Source organism: Somniosus microcephalus, chromosome 12 (genome assembly GCF_052327205.1).
Source record: "Somniosus microcephalus isolate GS21.2 chromosome 12, FLI_Smic_1.0, whole genome shotgun sequence".
Classification (NCBI taxonomy): Eukaryota; Metazoa; Chordata; class Chondrichthyes; order Squaliformes; family Somniosidae; genus Somniosus; species Somniosus microcephalus.
Window position 1 is genome coordinate 226,909,382 of NC_140998.1, and position 26,905 is coordinate 226,936,286.

General features: G+C 49.7%; 1 protein-coding gene across 1 annotated transcript in view; it reads right to left on the reverse strand.

Annotated features, from left to right (window-relative positions):
* The window catches only part of LOC147110222 (sodium- and chloride-dependent neutral and basic amino acid transporter B(0+)-like), a 30,704-nt gene extending 20,430 nt beyond the window's left edge, over window positions 1-10,274 (reverse strand). Inside the window, exons 1-2 of the mRNA XM_086002498.1 lie at window positions 10,253-10,274; window positions 9,286-9,424 (exon numbers count right to left, since the gene is read on the reverse strand). Of these exons, the coding sequence (XP_085858624.1) occupies window positions 9,286-9,424; window positions 10,253-10,274 (161 nt within the window). The remainder of the gene's footprint in view (window positions 1-9,285; window positions 9,425-10,252) is intronic.
* Window positions 10,275-26,905: the final 16,631 nt, after the last annotated feature.

Genomic DNA, 26,905 nt, shown 5'->3' on the forward strand with positions numbered 1-26,905 from the left:
AGCCGTTGCGCCGTCATCACCGGAACACCCTTCTTTGGGTTAAAAACGGAGACCAGGGGCTGATGGTCAGTCAGTAGGGTGAATTTCTGCCCGTGCAGATAGTTATGCTCGGCTGAGGTTAACGAGCACGATGCAAAGGCTATTGGCCTCTCTGAACCGTCAAGAAATTTGTGTGACAGCACCGCTCCAATGCCGTAGGGAGACGCATCTCATGCCAACCGAATCGGTAGTGTTGGGTTGTAGTGGGCCAATACTTCATTTGAAGTGATTAGGCATTTACATTTCTGAAAGGCACGCTTACACTCATCACTCCATTTCCATGTTACTCCAGTTTGCAGCAGGGCATTCAGTGGGTGCAGAATTGTAGATAAATTCGGCAAGAACTTATGGTAGTAGTTCACCAACCCGAGAAACGACCTCAGTTGCGACACATTTTCCGGTGCTGGAGCCTTGACTACAGCCTCAATCTTGTCTGGCGACTTATGCAACCCTTCCTCATCAATCATGTGGCCACAATGTCTCCTGAAGAACTCGCATTTGGGGCGGTTGGCTCGTAGCCCATATTCCTGCAATCTAGTGAGCACCTGCTCCAGGTTGGCAAGGTGTTCACTGTCATTTTCGCCCGTAACCAGAATGTCGTCCAAATAACACTGGGTCCCCGGGATCCCTTGCAGGACTTGTTCCATCGCCCTCTGCCAAATAGCCGGGGCTGATGCTACCCCGAATACCAGTCGATTGTACTGGTAAAGGCCTTTGTGAGTGTTTATCGTGAGGCATTTCCTAGATGCTTCTTCCACCTCCATTTGTAGATACGCTTGGGCCAGATCAATCTTCGTAAAGCGTTTCCCTCCAGATAGTGAGGCGAAAATATCTTCTATCCGTGGAAGTGGATATTGTACTGTGTGCAGGACTGGGTTCACAGTTACCTTGAAGTCCCCACAGATGCGAAACTTCTTCGGCTCCCCAGGCGTGCTGCTCAATGATTTCTTCATTACAGGAATGATGGGTGTGGCCCACTCGCTCCAGTCCACCTTGGACAGCACCCCCGAATGCTCCAGACTCTCCAGTTCTGCTTCAACGGCTGGGTGGATCGCGTACGATACCGGTCTGGCCTTAAAAAATTTTGGGTCTGCGTTATCTTCGATTTTTATCATTGCCTTTACTCCTTTTAGAGTCCCAAGTCCTTGTTGGAACACCGCTTTCGCGTCAGTTAAAATTTTTGACAATCGTCCAGGTGTGACGTCATCATCCTTTTTGTCAGTCACAGTTAGAGCCTGAATGGAATGCCAATCCAAATGTATTTTTCGGATCCATTCACATCCCAATAATGGTGGTCCTCCATCTTGTAGTATATATAGATACAGTTTCTGTGTTTCCTTGCTGTTGAATTTAACTGGCACCCTTATTTTTCCTCTGGGGTAGACTTTTTGCCCCGTGTATGTCTTCAATACAATGGACGTGTCCTTTAAGGGTATGTGTGAGAATATCCGTTCATAGTCTCGTCGATTCATGACAGTTAGGGCTGATCCTGTATCGAATTCCATCTTTACTTGGGACCCTGCTATCATGAGGGTGACCCAAATGGTTCGGTGATCCTCCTTTGCGATCACGTTGTGTAACTTTAGACAACTTAGTCTCCTGCTCCCGGAGTCATTATCACTCTCCTGATCTTCCAAACTACTGTCTGTCATTTTTTTTACTTTCTTGTACTATTCCTTAGTAGTTCTTGTAGTGTTGGTTTTCTTTCCCGACCTGCAGACTCTTGCTATATGTCCCATTTTCCCACATTGCCTGCATACTTTGTCCTTAAACCAGCAGTCCTTCTGATCATGGGTTGTTCTGCCGCAGCGATAGCACTTTTCTGCTCCATACGCCATTTCGTTAGCGCTGTATTCTTGTGGTTTCTGTTGTATTTCCGCAGCTCCCCGTGCTGCTGCTTCGTAGGATACTGCCACGCTGAAAGCCTGTTCTACCGTCAGGTCCTTTTCCGAAATTAGTCGTTTCTGGGTTCCTTCACTCTGGAGCCCGCAGACAAACTTATCCCTTAAGGTGTCTGCCAGTCCTGCTCCGAACTGGCAGTGCTTCGATAACTTGCGTAGTTCTGTAAGATAGTCAGCATTGTTCTCATCTTTGTGCTGGTTTCTTTTATGGAACTTGAATCTTTCTGCTATCAGCAGCGGTGTAGGGTTTAGGTGTTCCTGTAAGATATTAACAATCTCTTCAAAACTTTTCTCCATTGGTTTAGCTGGGGTAATTAAATTCCGCAATAGGCCGTACGTTCTCGCGCCCATCAAATTTAATAATACCGACGCCTTCTTTCCATTGGCCACCTCATTGACATTGCAGTACACTTCAATTCTTTCCACATACGTGGTCCAGTCTTCTACCTCGTTGTCGAAAGCAGTGATACTGCCACTCTTCCGCATCTTGGGTGATTTAAAATGGCGCCTCCCACGCTTTTTCTTCTTCCCCAATGGAATAAAATGGCGCCTCCCGCGCTTTTCCTTCTTCCCCAATGGAATAAAATGGCGCCTCCCATGCTTTTCCTTCTTCCCCTTGCTGCCACGCTGCTCCTAGCGTTCTACAGGGTAATGGCGGCGACCCGTGGCTTCGGCGCGTCTCACTTTTCCTTCCCCTCATTTTATTTTCTCTACGCTGCCCGGTTCTTGAGCACCGACCGCGCCCTGTGCGCTCCACCCTCTCTCGCTTTCCTCCCGACGACACTGCGCGGCCCCTTTTGCAGAGCCGCTCGATCGAGCTTGAGCCCGCCGCAGTCCAGAAGGGTTAGCGCACTACCTGCTACCAGCACGATTTGCTGGAACACCTTGACTGGGGAGCCAAGCCCAGCTCTCCACAGCCTCTCCTGCAATTCTCCGAACACCGATGGATCCTTGGGCGGATGCCCACGGTCGACGCCCGTTGCTCTGACTTCGACCTCCAAGAAGCTTCTTCTCAGGGAAAGATCCCCGTGAGGTGATGCAGTACTGCAGGTGAGTTCGAACCTGCTCGTCGCCAGTGTAGTGTCTGAGTATCAATAATACATGAACTGCAGGAGAACAATAAAACAGGTATTTACTGAACAGAGGGTAAACTTAAGACTGACGTACAGAAGCCTGCTATGGCTTTTTATACACGTGTGGTCACTGCCGGTACTGCAGTATAAATCAGTTCTTCTCTTAAAGGTACATACACAACACGACCCACCACCGACGTCACCCACCATGGACCCGCCGAGGTAGGGAAAATCCCAGCCAATGCATCAGAGTATTTAGTCAAATATAAATGTATGTAAACGATATCCAATTTAATTCCTTTTAGAAGTGAAGTGTTACCAAGGACTGAGATTAAATTTGATATCCTTTATGATTTTTTCTCTCTATTTTTATTGATGTTTTTAAAGTCTAAGGGGAGAAATTCAGTTGTTAGCGCCAGCCGTTAGCGCCTTAAGAGGGTGATAAGTGGGGCGCGAAGCGGCTAGCGCCCGGGCGCGGCGAGACCTGCACCTCTCGCAAAATTGAGTGGACATTTAGCGGCGGTGCAAAACTGCAACGCCCGCTCAGCTGCGCGCGCAGATCCTTACGTCATTTCATGATGCAATGCCCTTGGTGCGCCCCGAACCAGAACTTCAGTGGCGTCCCCCTTCTTTCCACCTGGCGTTCCCAGCGACTGGTTGACTGGAACAGTTCCCAGTCGCTGTGGGGTTGGGGGGGCGCTATTTAAAGGGGGCTCTTCCTGGCTGCTTAGTGGTAGCCATTTTTGGACCACTCCTTCTGTGTGAGAGAGAGAGAGATTTGCAGAGAGACAAAGGGAGAGAGCTTTCTGCATTGAGTCAGCGCTCGCACAGGTACTTCTGGCTTCGGCCCAGAACTTTGCAGTTGGTTTGATTTTTCAGTGCCATAGCCTTGAGTAGCCGCATATTATGGGGGCTGCAATGGTTGGAAACGTTGGGTTTCACCATTGCATTGAGAGGGCTCAGAGATGCTGAGAGAGAGTGCCAATCATGACCAGACGGAGGAGGGCCAACAGGCATCGGCACAGGAGGCCTTACCCTCCCAGGGTATACCGCCAGCAGTTCTCCTACCTCAACATGTCTGAGGAGCAGTGTATTCGTAGGCTTCGATTCAGAAGGGAGGTGGTCACTGAGCTCTGCCACCTGCTTCAGACAGGTCTGCAGCCTCAGCTGAGGAGCAGGACGTCTCTGTCGGTGGCAGTGAAGGTGACAGTGGCTCTCAACTTCTATGCCACCGGCTCCTTCCAATCCGCTACTGGGGACGTTGCCAATGTCTCCCAGTTGGCGGTGCATTGCTGCATCTGCCAAGTCACGAATGCCCTCTTCAAAAGGAGACATCAGTGCATTTCCTTCCCCATGACCCTGGACAAGCAGCAAGAGCGCGCAATGGGATTTGCAAGAATAGCGGGCTTCCCCATGGTCCAGGGCGCCATTGACTGCACGCATGTGGCTTTGTGGGTGCCTCAAGAGAATGCCGAGGATTACCGCAACCGGAAGGGGTTCCATTCGTTGAACGAGCAGTTGGTGTGTGACCACAGACAGCTGATACTAGCTGTCAATGCCCGCTTTCCAGGCAGCAGCCATGACGCCTTCATCCTGCACCAGACTTCTGTGGCAGACATTTTCGAAGCCCCTGCTCACCCAGGACGCTGGCTTCACGGGGACAAGGGCTATCCTTTGTGCACCTGGCTGATGACCCCGCTCCGTGTGCCCAGCACCCCTGCTTAAAAACGATACAATGACAGCCATCAAGCAACCAGGAACATCATTGGGCACACAATCGGCGTGCTAAAGCAATGGTTCCACTGTCTGGACTATTCCGGGGGAGCCCTTCAGTACTCGCCTAAGCGAGTCTCCCATTTCTTTGTAGTGTGCTGCATGCTGCATAACCTGGCTATCCTCAGGACTCAGCCACTGCCAGCAGACATTGGAGCACCACCAGAGGAGGAGGAGGAGGAGGAGGCACAAAGTGCAAGGGCCGTCCGTCAGCGGCTTATTGCAAGTCGGTTCTAGGCCCCCTCTGAGGGAATGGCTTGTGCCATTGAAAGAACATGAATGGAACGGTTCCGCAAACTCTGAGCCGGTCAAGGCAACAAATAGTTCAAACAGCAAACATGCACAATCTGAATAAAGGCGATTATTTATTTAACAAACTCTGTGCCCTTCCCGCATGACAAAGAAATACAGAGAAACCCCCCAAAAAAGTCAGACACATAACTGGCTCTCACAACCTGCAGACAATGAACAAAAGAGTTAACCAAAAATGACCATGATCCTCGGCCTTCACTAAAAAAATTCACCTCATTTTGCCACACTTCCTACTTTATGGCCTGCGAGGGTGAGCTGCTTCGCTTGCGAGATTGGCCCCTTCCCACCCTGCAGCTCCTCCGCAATAGGACCCCAGTGGCTGCAGCAAGGCTGGGGGAAGGCTGCTGAGTGTCAGAAAGTGAGTCGGCAGATGCCCTTGGGGGATGGCCTGGACCAGCTCTGGGCCTGGCGGGCCCGGCTGCTGACTACTCCAACTCTGCATGGGCGGCAGCAGTCTGTCCTATGGGTGGTGGCAGCTGCAGTGGAGGAGTGACAGTGTTGGCAGCAGCAATGTTGACATCCTGACAGAGCACAAGCACTCCCTGGTTGGACGACACACTGGCACTCCCACGGGGCAGCACTGCAGCATGTGCAGCAATCTGCCGAAGCACAGACTGCTGGCCTGCTGCGGCGCAGCGAGGGCTCCGGCGAATCCTGCCTGATCCAGTGAGGGTGGCAGCAGTCAGTGCTCGTGTGGCCTTAACCTGTGTCTGCATCAGACCAGCCACTGACTGCATGGCACCACTAAGCACTTGCGTGGAAGCCACCTGTGCTGCCCCGAAGTCCTGGACACTCCTTGCCAGTGACTCTATGGAGTCGGGCAACCTTGCCACTACAGCCATGAGCTCAGTGTGCCTCTGCTCCGCCTGGGCGACAATTTCAGCGAGGAGCCGCACCTCTTCTGCGCTCACTGCAGCAGGACTGGAGGCCAGACCCTCCCTCCGGGGAGAAGGCCGCCGAGCTTCCCTACCGCCGCCCCCCCTCGGTTGAGGGTGGCACTGATGGTCCGGCTTCCTCTTCCTGCTCGCCTTCAGAATCACTCACAGTGGCAGCTTGAGGCCCGCCTCCTCACCTGGCGAATCAGCTTCTGAAAGCAGGGAGGTACAAGAGTTGCTTTAGCGTGAGGACAGGGTGGCAATGAGGGAGGCATGATTGCTGCAATGCACTGCATTTGTTCGATAGTGGCAAAGGATGCTGGTGTGAGGCACAAGTGGAAGGAGAGAGGTCAAAAAGGTGATGACCTTTACCATTGCTGTCCAGAACGGGGTTGGCATCTCCAGTGGTGACGGGGCCAATCATCCGGCCTGCCATAATCCGCTCCACTCGCTGCTCCAGGTCGCTGAGGTCTTTAAGGTCAGGGCGGCCTCCCCCGGTCCATTGCTGCTGCCACCTATTGTGCGCCAGCTTGCCCTGCAAGAGAAAGGACGGGCTCTGAGTACAGTGTGAAGCCCTGATGTTGGCTGCACTGCCTCCCATGGTGGAATAGCCCTTACAGTGTGAAGCACTGCCTCCCATGGTCAAATAGCCCTTACAGTGTGAAGCCCTGATCTTGGCTGCACTGCCTCCCAGGGTCGAATAGCCCTTACAGTGTGAAGCCCTGATCTTGGCTGCACTGCCTCCTATGGTCGTATAGCCCTTACAGTGTGAAGCCCTGATCTTGGCTGCACTGCCTCCCATTGTGGAATAGCCCTTACAGTGTGAAGCCCTGATCTTGGCTGCACTGCCTCCCATGGCCGAATAGCCCTTACAGTGTGTAAAGTGGTGAATGTGCATGTGAGTTTCATAAAAGGCCCATAGGTGTTGGATGAGGGCTGGGCATTGGGGCTTTCAGGACCCTCTGGCCATAAAGTGAGGTGCACATGCAGGGATGAAGAGGATACTGGAAAGGGTACTCACCTTGACAACCCGAGTGAGGTCGTTGAACTTCTTCCTGCATTGCACAGGGGTCCTAGGTACCATGCTGCTGGAGGTCACTCTGTGTGCCACCTCCCTCCAAGCTTTTCGATATTCGTTGGGCAGCGGCCTCCTGCCACTGTCCGGAAACAGGATAGATCGCCTGCACTCCACTGCGCCAACCAGAACCTGCAGGGCCCCCTCACTGAACCGCTGCGCTCGCTCCATGGCCCTCTCCATGGTCCTAGGCATTAGAATGTGGCAGCAGGTCTGTCCAGGCCGAGAATCAGGGCTCCAATGTGCAGGGCGTGGCTGCAGTCCAAATCGACACTCCCCCTTTAAGAGCTGACCGGTGACAGCGTGTCTACCTGCAATCGTTAACTGGCCGCACCTGCGCTGCGCCCGCCCTCGGTGGTAGCGCCTCGCTTCTCCGGCTTAGTGCCTCAGGACAGTTGTGCAGTGCCTGCTTTAGCGCTCCAAGCACCTCTTGGGGGCGAAGCAGGTCAATTTCGCTGAAGGTGGCGATAATTTGCGCCGGGCGCTAAATTTAGCGCCCACTCGACTATAACGCCCCAAACGTGGCGATACTGAATTTCCAGGCCTAAAGCTTTGTTTAAACAGTGAGCACTGAAGAGATTCCCTGGAGAGCTGATTTGAAGGAGTTCCTGACAGTGCTTCATCGACTGCCTTACAAAGCATTGTTAAAACTCCCTGGCCTAGAAATTGAGTGGGGTCAGCGCCCATTTAGAGGCGCTAGAGGGCCTAGCGCCGCAATTATAGCCGCTTCTGAAATTGACTAGGGCCCTACCATTGGCGTTACACCGGTTGCGCTGCGCCAGCACCGATGACGTCATCGGTGTGCGCAGCGTCCCGGTTGCCATGGTAACGCGCCCGAACGCCGAAATTCAGTTGCGGCCGCCTTGCCCGTGGCAGCCGCAACCAACGATTTTTCAGAAGTGCCTTCCTGGTCCTAGCGCCGGCGCATTAAGGTGGCGTGGCGGCCGGCCGCTTTCCCGGCGGCCGCCTGCCCGCACCTCCCTCCCCGGACTCCTCCACCACCCCCCCGCGGCACAGATGTGTGTGGGCCGAGAGCCCGGCACTTCTCCGAGGTGCCGGGCTCATTTTTTCCCCGAATCCAACGGCCAGCGGGCGGCTGCAGGCAGCTTCTCCTTAACAGAAGGAGGAGGCCTGCAGTACCCCAGCCTGCCGCACCGCATCGGGTGCCGCAGCGGGGGATTAGCGCCGCAATCCTGCAGTCAGCGCCCATTGGGAGGCGCTGACACCCTCCAGTAGCGCCCGCAGCCGTCTGGGCGCGGCGCTACTGAATATTTGGCGCGCGCAGCGGGACTTAGCGCCGGCGCAAAATTTCCGGCGCTAAAGCCCTGGCGCGGGCCCAACTCAATTTCTAGGCCCCTGGGTGAGTCACTGTATCTCCCAATAAATTCAGCTCCTTCAGATTGCTAAACATGGGACCTGCTCCCAGACAGTTTCCCCAATTCAGTTCCCAGCTCTGTCGGCTAAACACAATACTGTATTCAATTTGGCCACATCATCCGCATGCCCGATACGAGATTCCCGAAACAAGTGCTCTACTTGGAGCTCTGACATGGCAAGTGAGCCTCAGGTGGGCAGAGGAAATGCTTCAAGGACACCCACAAAGCCTCCTTGAAAAAAATGCAACAACCCCACCGACACCTGGGAATCCCTGGCCCAGGACCGCACAAAGTGGAGGAGAAACATCCGGGAAGGCGCCGAACACCGAGTCCCTTCGCCGGGAGCAAGCGGAAGCCAAGCACAAACAGCAGAAGGAGCGCACGTCCACCCAAGCACCCCACCCACCCGCCCCTTCAACCACCGTCTGCCCCACCTGTGACAGAGACTGTAGGTCCCGCATTGGACTCATCAGTCACCTGAGAACTCATTTTTAGTGTGGAAGCAAGTCATCCTCGGTTCCGAGGGACTGCCTAAGAAGGAGATTCAATGTTTAGGAGTTCTAGTGGTGAATCTCTTCCTTGAATTACAAGTAAATAAAAAATGCTCAATGCAGGTTTCACTGTATAAACATTGTTAAAGAAAACCTGCAGTGTTAGAAACCAGGGGGCTGTTAACTAATGAAAGGGTCCCTGTTGTGATGTTATTTTGTAACAGACGTATGATGTAAATAGTACCTCTATCTAAATCAAACAGCTTTTCACTCATTAAACAGGACATTCGCCCAATTGACCTTCCCAAGAGGAAGCTACTGGTACAGCTGTGCAGGTTCTAGGTGCAGCTATCTGTAGCAATGTACTTACTCCCAGTATTGCTCACTTGGACCCTGGTGAGGAACGTAGATTTCCGATCCATTTGTGCAAGTTTCATTGTTTGCCTGCAGCCATGTTGTATTAACTATTTCAAAACATCCGTCATCCAGAGTGAGATTGCAGAGTGGATCTGGAAAATGGGGAATGTGTTTTAAGATATACATTTAATTGGGAACGATGCTGTCATTTCTAGTCATATAATCAGGGCCACTGTTTCACTCTGACTGAATCAGTCTAATCCATTTTATTACACGGGTGAGGCTGTGGATGGGTCAGAACACAGAGGCACAGTCTGCACACTCCACTCACAGCACAGTCCAGCTCTGGTGCTCACTCTGCTTGTAATGGTAGATTTTATTCGACAGATTCTGTAATGTTACTAATCACTAAACCAAATGAAGGCATTAAAGTGTAAACAGTTCCTTCAATGAGTCATGATTATCACTCGGGATATGAAAGAAGACTTCAGGGATTATAAAAGTTTCTGCTTAAATTTCAGATTTAATGCACTTTTACTCACTACTAATAAAACCTTTACAGAGAGACTGCTGATGAACCTATGGGGCAGATGACTCATTGGTATCACCTGACCCTCTGGTAACACATGATCCTACGACCTCCCTTTTTGACATCCTTGTGGATCATGGGTAAAAATGTCAATTTCTTCCCATAACTTCCTTTATATTCCATGGGGGTTAAATTGGATAGCCCCCGAACATGGGCACGGGGATCGCGATGCACGATTAACCCGCGCCCATTCAGTGTATTGCAGGCAGCACGCCAACTTCTAGTATTCCCCTAATTGATATTTTCTCTTCAATCACATTCTACCAGAAACACATTCTACCCAACTATGTCCCAGCAAGAAAGTTCCTCATTCACCTTCCTATATCTCCCTTAAAATTGCATTCTTCACATGTTAAACACGTGAAAAGTCAAAAAACAATCACCAACTTACCCAAAAACTTGCTTACAACCATTTCCTGCCTCCACAAACAGCAGAACCCAGAAGAACAGACCTCTGCATATCTTGGGTCCACTGAGGCAATATTCACAATCCATCCTCCCAGTTCAGCAAATGTTGACCGCCATCATTCCCTCTACCTTCTCTCCCTACCTATTTCTCCCTCCATCTCCTTTCACTCTTGCCTGCACCCTTCTGTCCACTCCCCAAACTGTTCTGTCGGCCTGCTCCCATCGCACTCCACTTCTCTTCCCCCCTCCATTCCTCTCCCCTACCCTCTCCTCCCATCCATTTACTCATTCACTCTCACCTCTCTCCTCCTGCAGCTCCACTCGCCCATCTCCCCCTTTCCTAACCCCTCTTTATCTCACCAATCCTCAGCCACTCTCTGCTCTCCCCCTCTTTCCATTGCTTCTCATCGCCATTCTCCCTCTCCCTTCCTATCTGTCCTATCTCTTCTATTCTGTCCACCTCTATGAAATCCGTGAATCTTAAGGTATGGTGTTCTTCAATAAATAGACGGAGACTGCAGATCAACAATCAACAGGTGTTTACTGGATGAGGGTAGTCTAAAAACTAACAGTACAGATGCCTGCTCAGGGCTTAAATACAGGTGTGGTCACTGCCGGTACTACAGTATACAGGAGCTGTAAAAGTAGTTCTCTCTTAAAGGTACATACACTACAATTCCTCCCCTTTTAGATTAACAGTACCATAACTGTAAAGTCTGTGGGTTGTGCAGTTAATTACGACACAGACTTCAGGAGTAACATACAACAGGACTTTACTATTCGAAGGTCAGGGCGAATCTGCCCAATAAGTCATGCCACAGCACTTATATACCGGTGTGGTCACCGTCGGTATTACCGTATACAGAAGCCAAACAAGTAGTGCCACACCTAAAATAGTTCTCTTAAAGGTGAACGGTTACATACATAGTCTCTTAAAGGTAGACGGTTACATACACTACAATCCTCCCTTTTTAGCTTACAACATACGTATTTCCCATTAAACATACATTATAACATATATAAAACTTTATGCAAGACAGTTCACAGATTCAGTCTCTCTGGAGGTTTCCGCACTCTGTCCGGATAACGCCTCAGTGGTGTCGTCATTCCTGGCGGGGTAGTAGGTGCTTCTGACAAAGTCGATTCGGCTTGAAAGACAGTGTCAGGTTCCTCTGATTCCAGTATTACCAGATCGGAGGTAGGTGTTCTGGGTATCTCGGTTTCAACAGTAACCGGGTAAGGTGGTGAAGTAGGTTGGCCAGTTGTGGCTGACCCTATGATCTGGTCAACATGGCGCCTTATTATACTGTCCCCAAGATCCACCGTATACATCAACGGCCCTAGCCTTTTTCCAATAGTTCCAGGCTGCCATTTCTCGGTACGGTAGTCCCGGGCCAAAACTTGTTGACCTATCTGAAAAGATCTAGTGGCCCTTTCATTCATGCCCTGGAATTGCCGGTTCTCTACGTCCCTTCTGACGTTTGGCTTGTGCAAATCCAGCCGGCATCTTAGTCGTCTATTAAAAAACATCATGGCGGGAGTTTGATTTGTGACCGCATGTGTTGCATTCCTGTACGCCAACAAGAAGCGATCCACCTTATGTTGTAAATTAATGTCTTCATTACCCATGGCCTTGATGGCCTTCTTGAAGGTCTGGACAAACCTTTCAGCCAATCCATTGGAGGCGGGATGGTATGGGGCTGACGTGTAGTGCTTAACCCCATTGCTCTTTAAGAATTTCTTGAATTCTTCGGACACAAATTGCGGTCCATTATCAGAACAGATCTGTTCCGGCAGGCCATTCCTAGCAAACATAGTCCTTAACACTGTGATGGTTTTTTCCGTGGTGGTGGTGGTCATCTTTATTACCTCCGGCCACTTGGAGTGTGCATCCACCGCTATTAGGAACATTGAGTCCATAAATGGACCAGCAAAGTCGATGTGTACCCTTTGCCAAGGAGATGAGGGCCACTCCCATGGATGCAGCGGAGCCTGTGGTGGCGCGTTCTGAACCTTCTGACATCCTAGGCAGTTCTTAGTGATTTCTTCGATGTCTACATCGATGCCTGGCCACCATACAAACGCTCTTGCTAGGTTCTTCATCTTCACTCCACCCAGATGTCCCTCGTGCAGCTCCTTTAACACCTTCTTTTGAAGTTTGGGTGGAATCACCACTCTAGATCCACACATCAGGGTTCCTCTACACACTGACAGCTGTTCTTTCCTCTGTGAAAATGCTTGCAGTGTTGGTTCGCCCTGTGCTGGCCATCCCTCCACCGTTAAATCATAGACTCGTGAAAGAGTCGGGTCATTTCTTGTTTCGTTTTCGATCATCGAATTTGTTATTGGTAGACACTCCACTATGGATGAGTGGAACATCTCTACTGGGTCCAATGTAGTCGCTTCTTCTACTATCGGCAATGGCAAGCGCGATAACCCATCAGCATTTCCATGCTGTTTGGACCTTTTGTATTCGATGTCATATTGGTGTGCCCCAAGTAACACGGACCACCTTTGTAACCTTTGTGCTGTCATGGTGGAAACGGCCTTGTTTGGGTTGAATATGGACACCAACGGTGGTCTGTCAGTAATGTGAACTTCTTACCTTGCAGGTAATGATTGAATTTCTTCACGCCCCACACAAGGCTGAGGGCCTCCCTATCTATTTGAGCATAATTTCGCTCCGCGGAGGTCAATGATCGGGACGCGAATGCCACTGGCCTTTCCGAGCCATTTGATAACTTGTGTGAAAGTACTGCTCCAATTCCATAAGGGGAAGCATCACAAGCTAGACGAAGGGGTAACGTTGGGTTGAAATGAGCCAACACTTCTTCAGAGGTAATCAACTCCTTGCTTCTGCGAAAAGCCTTTTTACATTCCTCACTCCACTTCCATGGTATTTCTTTCCGCAACAGAGCATTCAGCGGATGCAGCACCGTGGATAGATTTGGCAGAAACTTGTGATAATAATTAATCAACCCCAAGAATGATCTTAACTGTGATACGTTTTCTGGAGCGGGGGACTTCACGACAGCTTCTATCTTGTCAGGTGACTTGTGCAGCCCCTCTCGGTCAATGACATGGCCGCAGTACGAGATCCGTTTTTGGAAAAACTCACACTTCTTGCGATTAACTCGAAGGCCATATTCCTTCAACCTGGTGAACACCAGTTTCAAATTTGTGAGGTGTTCTTCCTCGTCTTCTCCCGTAATTAGGATATCGTCTAAGTAGCACTGCGTGCTTGGAATTCCTTGTAATACCTGCTCCATGGCCCTCTGCCAAATTGCTGGAGCCGAAGCTACCCCAAAAACCAGTCTATTATAACTATACAATCCTCTGTGTGTGTTGATGGTGAGGTACTGGCATGACTCTTCCTCGACTTCCATTTGTAAGTATGCCTGAGCCAGGTCTATCTTGGTGAAGTGTTTCCCTCCAGCCAACGAAGCAAAGATATCTTCAATCCGCGGAAGCGGGTATTGTACCGTGTGAAGCACCGGATTCACTGTGATCTTGAAGTCTCCGCAGATGCGGACCTTCCCCGGTCCCCCTGGCTTATTACTTGGTGAAGACTTCATGACGGGAACAATGGGCGCGGCCCACTCACTCCAGTCCACTTTTGACAGTACCCCTGATCATTCAAGTTCTTCCAGTTCTGCCTCCACAGCTGGTCGTATCGCATAAGGTACCGATCTGGCTTTGAAAAATTTTGGGCTTGCATGTTCTGCAATCTTAACCTTTGCTTTAATTCCTCGCAGTGTTCCCAGTCCTTGCTGGAATACCTCTTTAGCTTCGTCCAATATTCTGGACAACCGTTCAGGTTTGACATCTTCCTTTCCGGAATCCACCGTCATGGTGTTTAGTGAATGCCAGTCTATCTTTATTTTCCGGATCCACTCCCGTCCCAGAAGTGGTGGACCTCCCTCAGGCAACACATACAGGTCCATCCTTTGGTAATCTTTATCCTTGTATCTCACCTTGACTTCTATCTTTCCGATGGGGAATACTTTGTGCCCCGTGTATGTCTGTAGTACTAGTTCCGTATCCCGTAGTGGAATATGCTTGAATAACTTTTTATAGTCATGCTTATTCATGACCGTCAGCGCCGATCCGGTGTCCACTTCCATTTTCACTTGGACTTTTGCAATCTGTAGTGTGATCCAGATAGTTTGTCGGTCAGTTTCATTACTCACATTGTGAACTCTCAAACTATCCAGTCCTTTGCAGTTGGAGTGTGAGTCCGACTTCTGTTCCTCCGGACTCTTCCTAGTCACCTCATGTACCTTTCTGTACCACTTTTGTGATGACTCATTATTGTTGGTCTTCTTCCCTGACCGGCATACCTTAGCTATGTGACCAAGCTTGCCACATTTCCTACATTCTTGGTTTTTAAACCAGCATTGGTTCTGGTCGTGTGTTGTCTTTCCACAACGATAGCATTTCGTTGTACCCGAAGTAATTTGTTGTACCCTGAGTGCCGCTGCCTTTAGCTGCATTTCCGCAGTTCCTTTCACTGCGGCTTCGCTTGATGCTGCGATAAGGACAGCCTTATCAAGTGGAAGATCGTTCTCTTCAAGCAGTCGTTTTTGTGTTTCTTCCTTCAACATTCCGCACACGAATTTGTCTCTCTGTGCCTCTTCCAGGTTGTCCCTAAACTGACAGTCTTTCGCTAGCCTCCGCAGTTCAACCAAGTATTCCGCGTTGCTTTCGTCTTTCCGTTGCGTTCTCGCATAGAATTTGAATCGTTCAGCCAACATCAATGGTGTAGGGTTCAAGTGGTCCTTCAGGACAGCCACAATATCATCGAAAGTCTGATCCGCCGGTTTAGCTGGTGCTAGTAGATGCTTCAAGAGCCCTTATGTCTTTGCGCCCATCGAGTTCAGCAAGGTTATAGCTTTGTCATCTTCTTCTATTTTATTGGCCTCACAATAGATCTCAATGCGTTCCACGTACGTGGCCCAGTCTTCTACTTCGGAATTAAAATCGTTGATGTTACCACGCTTAGGCATCTTCCTCTCTTTGGGAACAACACAAGTATTTCTTTAAATTATTATTTCTATTTTTTTTCTAAGATGGCGGTTTTCCCGCGAAAATGGCGGTTTCCCGCTCTTATCTTCTCTCCCCGCCCACTTCAATGGCGGTTTCCCGCTTCTGTCTTCTTCCCCGCCTAATGGCGGCTTCCCGCGTTTCTTCCCTGGCGGGAGGGGTACACTTTCCCCACGGGCGACGGCCGCTGGCTTTCAGGTTCACAGCCTGCGCGTCGGCTTCAAGGCTTTCCCTTTTTTTTTTTTATTTTATGGCAGGGCGACCGGCTCTGGGTACCCCGTTGACGGCGAACAGGTTCAGCCGCTGGGCTGGCTCTCGCACAGTTCCCCTTGCTCGGCTCTGTCTCTCTCCCGCTCGCTCGGCTCTACCGGCGCTGGGTACGCCCCGTTGACGGAGGACAGTTCAGCCACTGGATTGGCTCTCGCACAGTTCCCCTTGCTCGGCTCTGCCTCTCTCCCGCTCGCTCGGCTCTACCGACGCTGGTTACACCCCGTTGACGGAGGACAGTTCAGCCGCTGGACTGGCTCTCGCGCAGTCTCTCTTGGTCGGCTCTGCCTCTCCCGCTCGCTCGGACCCCAATCGCGCCTCCCAGCCCTCTCGCAGTCCGGTGCTTCGCTCCCCGGCTGCGGCTGAGTTTCTCTCTTCCCGCGCCTACGCTCCCGGTCGCAGCGCTTCGTGGCTTCGGTCACTGCTCGGCTTTTCCGCCGGTCGCGGTCTCTCACGACGCCATTGGGCCCGACTTTTTGTCCGGCTCCTTTTCCCCCTCGACCGTGGTCGAGTGCCCAGCCCTTATCCTCCGGCTATTCTTTTCACTTTCCCTTACTCACAGTCACCGTGGCAGAAGGGACAGTCAGTGCCTGTTGCTGATGGAAGTTTTTGTCGCTAAAGTCTTTCTCCTTTCTATTGCTGCAGCCTTGAGTTTTCTCCCAGCCGAATGACGAGGGCGGTTGCCTCTTTTCGACGCTCTTTCGTTGCTTTGAAATTATTGTTGCCGCAGGGTACGATCGGACTCGTCGCCACTGTAAAGTCTGTGGGTTGTGCAGTTAATTACGACACAGACTTCAGGAGTAACATACAACAGGACTTTACTATTCGAAGGTCAGGGCGAATCTGCCCAATAAGTCATGCCACAGCACTTATATACCGGTGTGGTCACCGTCGGTATTACCGTATACAGAAGCCAAACAAGTAGTGCCACACCTAAAATAGTTCTCTTAAAGGTGAACGGTTACATACATAGTCTCTTAAAGGTAGACGGTTACATACACTACAATAACGTTAACACTTTTAACATGCACATTAACTGAAATAGTCCATTTATAGATTCAGTCTTTGGGGCGGCTTCCTGATCCTTTCTGGATAGCGCTTTTCCTGAGTGTCTTGTTCTTGGTGCAGAGGCGATTCTGGCCCCCTGTCGTCAGTTAGTTCATCAGTTTCCGATGCTACTGTTTCTGGGGTGGATGCTACCGGTATGTTAGGTTCATCACCAGGTACGCGAGACATGGGATTGACTCGTTCCTGTGACGCTAGGATCTGGTCGACATGGCGTCTCACAATGTTCTCCCCGACATCCACTGTGTACATTAGTGGCCCCTGCCGTGTGCATATCGTTCCGGGTTGCCATTTCTCTGTTCGGTAGTTGCAGGCCAAGACTGGTTGTCCTGCATTGAAGCTCCTTGTCGGCTTCTCATTGATGTGCTGGAATTGCGTATTCTCAACATCTCTTCGCACATTTGGTCTGAGCAAATCCAGACGAGATCTCAACCTTCGGTTAAAGAACATCATGGCCGGGGTCTGGTTGGTAAATGCATGTGTCGCATTTCTGTAGGCTAACAGGAAATTGTCCACCTCATGCTGCAGTGGAATGTCATCATCGCACATGGCCCTTACTGCCTTTTTAAAGGATTGTACGAACCTCTCAGCCAATCCATTTGTGGCTGGATGATACGGGGCGGATGTGTAATGCCTTACCCCATTCCTTCTCATAAATTTCCGAAACTCTTCGGACACAAACTGTGGTCCGTTATCAGAGCAAATCTGCTCTGGCAAGCCGTTCCTGGCAAATATGGTCCGTAGGACTGCAATCGTTTTCTCTGTAGTGGTGGAGAACATTTTGATCACCTCAGGCCATTTCGAGTGCGCATCCACTGCTATTAAGAACATTGAGTCCATGAATGGACCAGCAAAATCAATATGCACCCGTTGCCATGGAGAGGAGGGCCACTCCCATGGGTGTAGAGGGGCATGTGGTGGTGCATTTTGGACCTTCTGGCAACCTGAGCAACTCTTTGTTAGGTCCTCGATTTGTTGATCGATTCCCGGCCACCACACATAAGCCCTAGCAAGGCTTTTCATTTTCACCCCTCCCAGATGACCTTCGTGAAGCTCATTGAGCACTCTCTCCCTTAACTTGGGTGGAATTACCACTCGGTTTCCACACATCACTGTCCCCTGGCATACTGACAGCTCTTCTCTTCTGGATGAGAATGCTGGCAACAATGAGTCGCCATGTGTTGGCCATCCCTTCAGCGTCAAATCATATACCCGAGACAGTGTCGGATCATTTCGGGTCTCCTTCTCTATATCCGCGTTAGTTACTGGCAAGCGTTCAATCATCGACGAATAAAATATTTCGACAGGGTCCACTGCTGGTGCTTCCTCCGCAGTAGGCAGTGGCAGGCGTGATAGCCCATCAGTGTTTCCATGCTGTTTCGTGCCCTTATATCCTATTTCATATTGGTTCGCCCCTAGAAAAAGGGACCATCTTTGTAGCCGTTGCGCAGTCATCACCGGAACGCCCTTCTTTGGATTAAAGATGGAGACAAGTAGTTGGTGGTCAGTCAGCAAGATGAACTTCTGCCCGTGCAGATAGTGGTTGAACTTCTTTACTCCCCATACTAGGCGGAGGGCCTCCCTGTCAATCTGGGCGTAGTTGCGCTCGGCTGAGGTTAGTGACCGAGACGTAAAGGCTACCGGCCTCTCCAACCCGTCTGGGAATTTGTGCAACAGCACCGCTCCAATGCCATAGGGTGATGCATCACACGCCAACCGAATTGGTAGTGCTGGGTTGAAATGGGCCAACACCTCTTTTGATGTGATCAATTCTTTGCACTTCTGGGAAGCTCATTTACATTCGTCATTCCACTTCCATGGTACCCCGGTCTGCAGTAGGGTGTTCAGTGGGTGTAATACTGTAGACAAATTTGGTAAGAACTTATGGTAATAGTTCACCAGCCTGAGGAACGACCTCAGTTGTGACACATTTTCCGGTGCTGGAGCCTTGACTACTGCCTCAATCTTTTCAGGGGACTTATGTAACCCCTCTTCATCAATAACGTGGCCACAATACGAGATCTGCTTCTGGGAAAACTCGCATTTGTGGCGATTAGCTCGTAGCCCATATCCCTTCAATCTAGTGAGCACCTGCTCCAGGTTGGCGAGGTAATCACTGTCATTTTCGCCCGTGACTAGGATGTCGTCCAAATAGCACTGGGTCCCTGGAATCCCTTGCAGGACTTGATCCATTGCCCTTTGCCAAATAGCCGGAGCCGATGCTACCCCGAACACCAGCCGGTTGTATTGGTAGAGACCTTTGTGAGTGTTGATCGTGAGGTATTGTTTCGAGGCTTCTTCTACCTCCATTTGCAGGTACGCCTGGGCCAGATCAATCTTAGTGAAGCGTTTTCCTCCAGATAGCGAGGCGAAAATATCTTCAATCCGCGGAAGCGGATATTGTACCGTGTGAAGGACCTGGTTCACTGTCACCTTAAAATCCCCACAGATGCGAACCTTCTTTGGTTCCCCAGGCGTATTACTCAACGACCACTTCATTACAGGAACGATGGGTGTAGCCCACTCGCTCCAGTCCACTTTGGACAGTACTCCTGAATGTTCCAAACCTTCCAGCTCTGCTTCGACGGCTGGTCGGATCGCATAAGGCGTCTGGCCTTAAAAAACTTTGGGCTTGCATTTTCCTCTATTTTAATCATCGCTGTTATGCCTTTTAGTGTTCCGAGTCCCTCCTGGAACACTTCTTGTGCGTCAGTTAGCATTTTTGACAGTCATCCATGTGGTGTATGTAACCTGTTCCACCTTAAGAGAACTTAAGCCTGTTCCACCTTAAGAGATGTACTACTTTCTCTGGCTGCTGTATACGTAATACCGGTGGTGACCACCGGTATATAAGTACTGTGTAGTGATATTGTATTTAGTATAGTCCTGACCTCCAACTAGTAAAGACCTGTTGAAACTTTATTCTTGTAGTCTGTGTCAGTAATTAATCTTAATACAACTGGAACACACAGACTTAACAATCCAGGTGTGACATCGTCATCCTTTTTGGCCTCTACCGTCAGTGCCTGTACGGAATGCCAATCTAATTGTATCTTCCAGATCCATTCATGTCCGAGTCGTGGTGATCCTCCATCTGGCAATACATATAGGTCCATTTTTGGTATTTCCTGGCCGTTGTATATCACGTTCACCCTTATTTTTCCTTTGGGGTAGACGTTTTGCCCCGTGTACGTCTTCAAGACAATCTCTGTAGCTCTCAAGGGTATATGTGAGAATCGCCGCTTGTAGTCCCTTCGGTTTATGACTGTTAGGGCTGATCCTGTGTCCAATTCCATTTTCACTTGGACTCCGTCTATCTTGAGCGTGACCCAGATAATCTGGTGATCCTCCATTTTGATTACATTATGTAGTTTCAGACAACCCAGCTCCTTGCTTCCGGAGTCTGTATCACTTTTCTGTTCGTCTGAACTACTCTCCGTCACCTTATGTACCGTTTTGTACTTCTCCTGTGGAGATTTCTTGCTGCTGGTTTTCTTCCCCGACCTGCAGACTCTTGCTATGTGTCCTGCTTTTCCACACTGTCTGCACACTTGGTCCTTGAACCAACAATCCTTCTGGTCGTGTGTTGTTCTGCCGCAGCGATAACACTTCCCTGCTCCATATGACATTTCATTGGTGCCATATTCTTGCGGTCTCCGTTGTATCTCTGCAGCGCCCTGTGCGGCTGCTTCGTGTGATACTGCCATGCTGAAAGCCTTGTCCAGCGTAAGATCCTTTTCTGATAGAAGCCGTTTCTGGGTTCCTTCACTTTGAAGCCCACACACAAACTTGTCCCTTAACGTATCTGCTAGTCCCATTCCAAACTGGCAGTGTTTCGATAGCTTGCGCAGTTCCGTTAAATACTCAGCATTACTTTCGTCTTTATGCTGGTTCCTTTTGTGAAACTTAAATGTTTCTGCTATCAGCAGCGGTGTGGGGTTTAAGTGGTCCTGTAGGATTTCCACTATGCTTTCGAAATCCTTATCCACTGACTTCTCTGGGGTTATTAGGTTTCGCAGTAAGCCATGCGTTTTTGCACCCATGGACTTCAACAAAACCAGTGCTTTCCTGGCATCTGGCACTTCATTCGCCTTGCAGTACACCTCAATGCGTTCCACATATGTCGCCCAATCTTCGACTTCATTGTCGAACGCTGTGACACTGCCACTCTTCGGCATCCCTGGGTGTGGTTAGACTGGCTAAAATGGCGTCTCCCGCGCTCTCCCTTCTTCTCCGCTGGCTCAAAATGGCGTCTCCCGCACTTCCCTTTCTTCCCACGCTCGCCCTTCTTCTCCGCTGCGGCTTCAAAAATGGCATCACCCGCACTCGCTGCTCAGCCCTTGAGCCCTGGCTGTGCTCTGTGCATTTTCCTGTGCGCCTCTCTCGTTGCCGCCGCTCGGTCCTGAACCCCGGCTCTGCTTTACCCTCTCTCTCTTTTTGTTTTCCGTCGACGCTGCTCGGTATTCAACCCCCGGCTGTGCCCTGTGCGCTTTACCCTCTCTCTTACCCCGTCGACGCTGCTCAGCCTTTTCTGTGCCGTCGGTCGGCTCCAGCCACCGCTGTCCGGGAAGGGTCTACGCTGTACCTGTTGCCAGCCTGTTGCTGGATCGTCGTGGCTGGAGAACCAAGCCCAGCTCTCAACAGCCTCCCCTGCGATGCTCACTCTCTGCCGGATGACTGGGCGGTTGCTTGTGGTCGATGCCCGTGCTTCTGGCCTCGACTTCTTCCACTGTCCTCCAGGAGCAAATCCTTGGGAGGAAATGCAGAGTTGCAGGTAGGTTCGAATCGACCTCGTCGCCACTATTAAATCCGTGAATCTTGAGGTATGGTGTTCTTCAATAAATAGACGGAGACTGCAGATCAACAATCAACAGGTGTTTACTGGATGAGGGTAGTCTAAAAACTAACAGTACAGATGCCTGCTCAGGGCTTATATACAGGTGTGGTCACTGCCGGTACTACAGTATACAGGAGCTGTAAAAGTAGTTCTCTCTTAAAGGTACATACACTACAACCTCCCCTTTATCTTCTGCCTCCATCCTCACCTCACCTCTCTCCCCTCTTCTACTCTCCTCCTCTTTTTCTCCAACCTTTCCTCCTCTTCCCATCACTTCCATCTCACCACCCCAATCCTTATTGTTCTCACTCTCTCACCATTCTCCACCAGAAAGTTAATGTACTACATTAAAAGTAAAAAAGATATGTATGACATCTGTGCATTTGTCCAACTCTCTCCTGCCCTGCAACCCGACTTCACTTACAGGCTACACTTGGTCTTGACTCACCATGAGCAATGCCACAGGGGATAACTCATATATTGAACAAAGACTTTGGGGTAATTTTTACCTTCACTACCTGGGTGGTGATCTGCTGAAGTGGAGAATCCACCTGCTGTAGAACCCTGCCAGATTTCCATCCCATTGATTTTATGGGATGAATATCGACCGGGATCTACACTGGGCAGGTGAACTACTCCACTAGTTTGCTGCCCAGGAGCTCAAGATAATGGACCAGAATTTTCTGTCAAAATAACGGTGAGGTTTATGGCGCTCGCTGTTATTTATGCACAAATGGTACAGCAGCTTCAGGCGAGGGGCAGATATGCAGTTAAATGAGGATAACCAAAATTTGCTGTCCAAGATGATTTTAACTTTGCAAAAATTGAATCTTACCATTGAAATGCATTGAACTGCGTGAAGTTGCTGTATTTGCACAGTAGATACAAAATTGAACATGCCACAGAAAGTCAAGTCTTGTGCATTTAAATCTACGTACCCTTTTAATGACTTGATGAGTGTTAATTACTGCCATTCAAACTCCCTGGCACTGAAAATTAACTAGTACAAGTGTGGAGTCTCATTCCTGCAGGTTTTAAATGTCTTTGGAGATTTTCAAAACATAAAATTTTAAATCTTTATATATTCTTTAAACATTTCCTTTCATTCATTTTTTTTCTCACGCTCTCAATCTAATCATTCTTTTCCTCTCTTTATTTCTCTTTCTGTACCTGATTTGAAATTGAGTTCATGCATTATAACTTAAAATTCCTTCTCAGTCCTTGTGCTGTTTATTTCTCAATCCTTCAATCTGAATGGTTAAGGAGATAAACAGTTGCTTGCCCTGTTCACTCAGGTCCCAGATGCTGTTTCCCTTGCTGCGCCGTTATCAGCTCACACTTTCAGCAACTTGTTAAGCAAAAATGTTTAAAACCTGAGGCCTCATTATGTCTCATCATTCACTGCAACTCACTAAGCCACTTCCAAATGTTGTTAGTTGGTATGATTGAACTAGGATGAGGGTGAGTATGAGAGTTGGCTAGTGCGATGGGGAAGTGATAATGTAGATAGAGAGAGAGGGATGGGTGGAGGTGCAAGGTAAGTTGGTGTGAGTAAGGATGTGCAAGAGTAGGATAGGGAAGGCAGAGCGATGGCGATTTGATGAGTGGCACAGCAAATGAGATTGAGTGCGGTTCTGCAGTAACATTTCATAATCTACTGAGATCATTGAAACATTTGCGCCACTGTAGACTGGCCCTCCTGTGCAATGTGCAACCAGGCTGTGTTGGTCTCCTGGGGAGGGAGTCATGGGAGAGCCTAGGTGTAGCTGTGCACCTCTGTGCAGTGCTTGTCAGTGTTTGCAGCACCTCAATACTGTAGAAAACTGACAGCACAACTGTCAAATCAATTTGCGCAAGGTCCCTTTAAGGAAACTGGCTGATGACGCGTCATCAAATGACATCATCAGACCCGCTTCCTTCAATTGGCTGGGAAGTGCGCTGGGTGAGCGTAACATGCCTAATCAGAGGAAAATCTGCCGGAGGCCAGGATGGAGGCAGGAGCGGGGCCAAGACCCGCCACTGACGTCGCCCGCTCCTGACCCACCGAGGTAGGGGAAATAGCATCCTAACCATGCAAGGGCAAGACTAACTAATGACCTGCTATGGGAAATTATGGCCCAAAATGTTCCTCTAATATTGGAGTGAGATGTTGTCTTCGAGGTAGCATTCCCACCTCTGAGTCAGAAGGTGCAGAATTCCATCCCCACTCCAGACAGTCCTGGTGAGTGGAGACAAGGAGCTCTGGCTCTTCATTCTGGTTGACATCAGTGGGAAACCTGTGCTTTTTTGGTAAGGGTTGCCCATAAAACTCTCCTGTCATATAAATCTCACCACCTTATCGGATGGAATAAAGATGGTTGCTTTTCTGGAAGGAGCAAATATGCTGCGACCTGTCCTACCGTTAATCAGCCTGTGAACGCTTCCACTAATTCACACTGTTCTCCAAGGGAAGTGCATGAAGTTATGAAAGCAACAAGCCCTTAAATTATGACTAGAATTGTCCCAAAATATTTCAATCATCACTGAAGGTCAGACATCACCGACAGCCCCAGTCTGTATAAGGTCAGACATCACCGACAGCCCCAGTCTGTATAAGGTCAGACATCACCCACAGCCACAGTCTGTATAAGGTCAGACATCACCCACAGCCCCAGTCTGTATAATAAGGTCAGACATCACCCACAGCCCCAGTCTGTATAATAAGATCAGACATCACCCACAGCCCTAGTCTGTATAATGAGGTCAGACATCACCCACAGCCCTAGTCTGTATAATGAGGTCAGACATCACCCACAGCCCTAGTCTGTATAATGAGGTCAGACATCACTCACAGTCCTAGTCTGTATAATAAGTTCAGACATCACCCACAGCCCCAGTCTGTATAATAAGGTCAGACATCACCCACAGCCCTAGTCCGTATAATAAGGTCAGACATCACCCACAGCCCTAGTCTGAATAATGTCAGACATCACCCACAGCCCCAGTCTGTATAATGAGGTCAGACATCACCCACAGCCCTAGTCTGTATAATAAGGTCAGACATCACCCACAGTCCCAGTCTGTATAATAAGGTCAGACATCACCCACAGCCCTAGTCTGTAAAATGAGGTCAGACATCACCCACAGCCCTAGTCTGTATAATGAGGTCAGACATCACCCACAGCCCTAGTCTGTATAATAAGGTCAGACATCACCCACAGCCCTAGTCTGTATAATGAGGTCAGACATCACTCACAGTCCTAGTCTGTATAATGAGGTCAGACATCACCCACAGCCCTAGTCTGTATAATGAGGTCAGACATCACTCACAGTCCTAGTCTGTATAATAAGGTCAGACATCACCCACAGCCCTAGTCTGTATAATAAGGTCAGGCATCATCCACAGCCCCAGTCTGTATAATAAGGTCAGGCAGCACCCACAGCCCTAGTCTGTATAATGAGGTCAGACATCACCCACAGTCCCAATCTGTATAATAAGGTCAGAATCACCCACAGCCCTAGGCTGTATAATAAGGTCAGACATCACCCACAGCCCCAGTCTGTATAATAAGGTCAGGCATCATCAACAGCTCCAGTCTGTATAATAAGGTCAGGCATCACCCACAGCCCCAGTCTGTATAATAAGGTCAGACATCACCCACAGCCCCAGTCTGTATAATAAGGTCAGGCATCATCCACAGCCCCAGTCTGTATAATATGGTCAGACATCACCCACAGCCCTAGTCTGTATAAGGTCAGAATCATCCACAGCCCTAGTCTGTATAATAAGGTCAGACATCACCCACAGTCCCAGTCTGTATAATGTCAGACATCACCTGTAGTGTATGTAACTGTTCTACCTTTAAGAGAACTATTGTATGTAACCGTCCACCTTTAAGAGAGCTATTTTAGGTGTGGCAGTACTTTATCTTGGCTGCTGTATACTGTAATACCGACGGTGACCACACCGGTATATAAGTGCTGTGTCAGGATTTATTGGGCAGATTCGCCCTAACCTTCGAATAGTAAAGTCCTGTTAAAGTTACTCTTGTAGTCTGTGTATTAATTCGCCATAATACCCACAGACTTTACAGTGGCGACGAGTTCGATCTTACCCTGTGGCAACAATACTTCCGAAGCAGTTAACGAGCGTCGAGAAGAGGCACCCGCCCTCGTCGTTCTGCTGAGAGAAAACTCGAGTCTGCAGAGCAAGGAAGAAGGAAGAATTCAGACACGAAGCCTTCCATCAGCAACAGGCACTGATTGTCCCTTCTGCCACGGTGGTGAGTGAGCCGATCAGCACGAGAAGCAAGTCGGCCACGGTGACTGTGAGTAAAGGGAAAATAAAAAAATAAACGGAGGATAAGGGCGGTGAACTCGACCACGGTCGGGGGAAAGGAGCCGGACAGAAGTCGGGCCCAGAGGCGCTGAGACTGGGGCAGCGTGGAGCACGGAAGCCGCGGTACAAGCGGGCTGGGAGACGCAACGGCGTCGTGAGACAGCTAGACCGCGACCGGCAAAAAAGGTCGGGCAGCGACCGAGGCCACGAAGCGCTGCGACCGGGATCGTAAGGCGCGGGAAGATATAAAAATAAATAAACCGCGGTGAACTCAGCCGCAGCCGGGGAGGAAAGCACCGGACTGCGAGAGGGCTGGGAGGCGCGATTGGAGTGAAAAAGGCCGGGCAGCGACCGAGGCCACGAAGCGCTGCGACCGGGATAGTAAAGCGCAGGAAACCGCCATTTTGCCAGTAGGCAGGGAAGAAGACAAGCGCGGGAAACCGCCATTTTGGAAAAAAAAAAGTTAACGAACAAATTCGTTGTTGTTTCGCAGAAAGATAGTGAGAGATAGTGAAGATGCCTAAGCATGGTAACATCAACAACTTCGATTCCGAGGTGGAAGATTGGGCCACGTACGTAGAACGTATTGAGATATATTGTGAGGCCAATAAAATAGCTGATGATGATAAAGCTCTCACCTTATTAAACGCAATGGGGGCGAAGACATACGGGCTATTGAGGCATCTTCTATCACCAGCTAAACCGGCGGATCAGACTTCGCTAATATTGTTAGCTGTCCCTGAAGGATCATTTGAACCCCACACCACTGATGTTGGCGGAACGATTCAAATTCTATGCGAGAACTGCAACGGAAAGAGGAAAGCAACGCAGGAATACTTGGTCGAACTGCGTAGACTAGCGAAATACTGCCAGTTTGGGGAAAATCTGACAGAGGCATTGAGAGACAAGTTCGTGTGCGGGTTGTCGAAGGAAGGAACACAAAAGCGTCCTGCTCGAAGAGAACGATCTTACACTTGATAAGGCTGTCCTTATTGCAGCATCGCACGAAGCCGCAGCGAGAGGCACAGCGGAAATGCAGCTAAGGCAGCGGTACTCAGTGTGGATCAAATTACTTCGGGTACAACGAAATGTTATCGTTGTGGGAA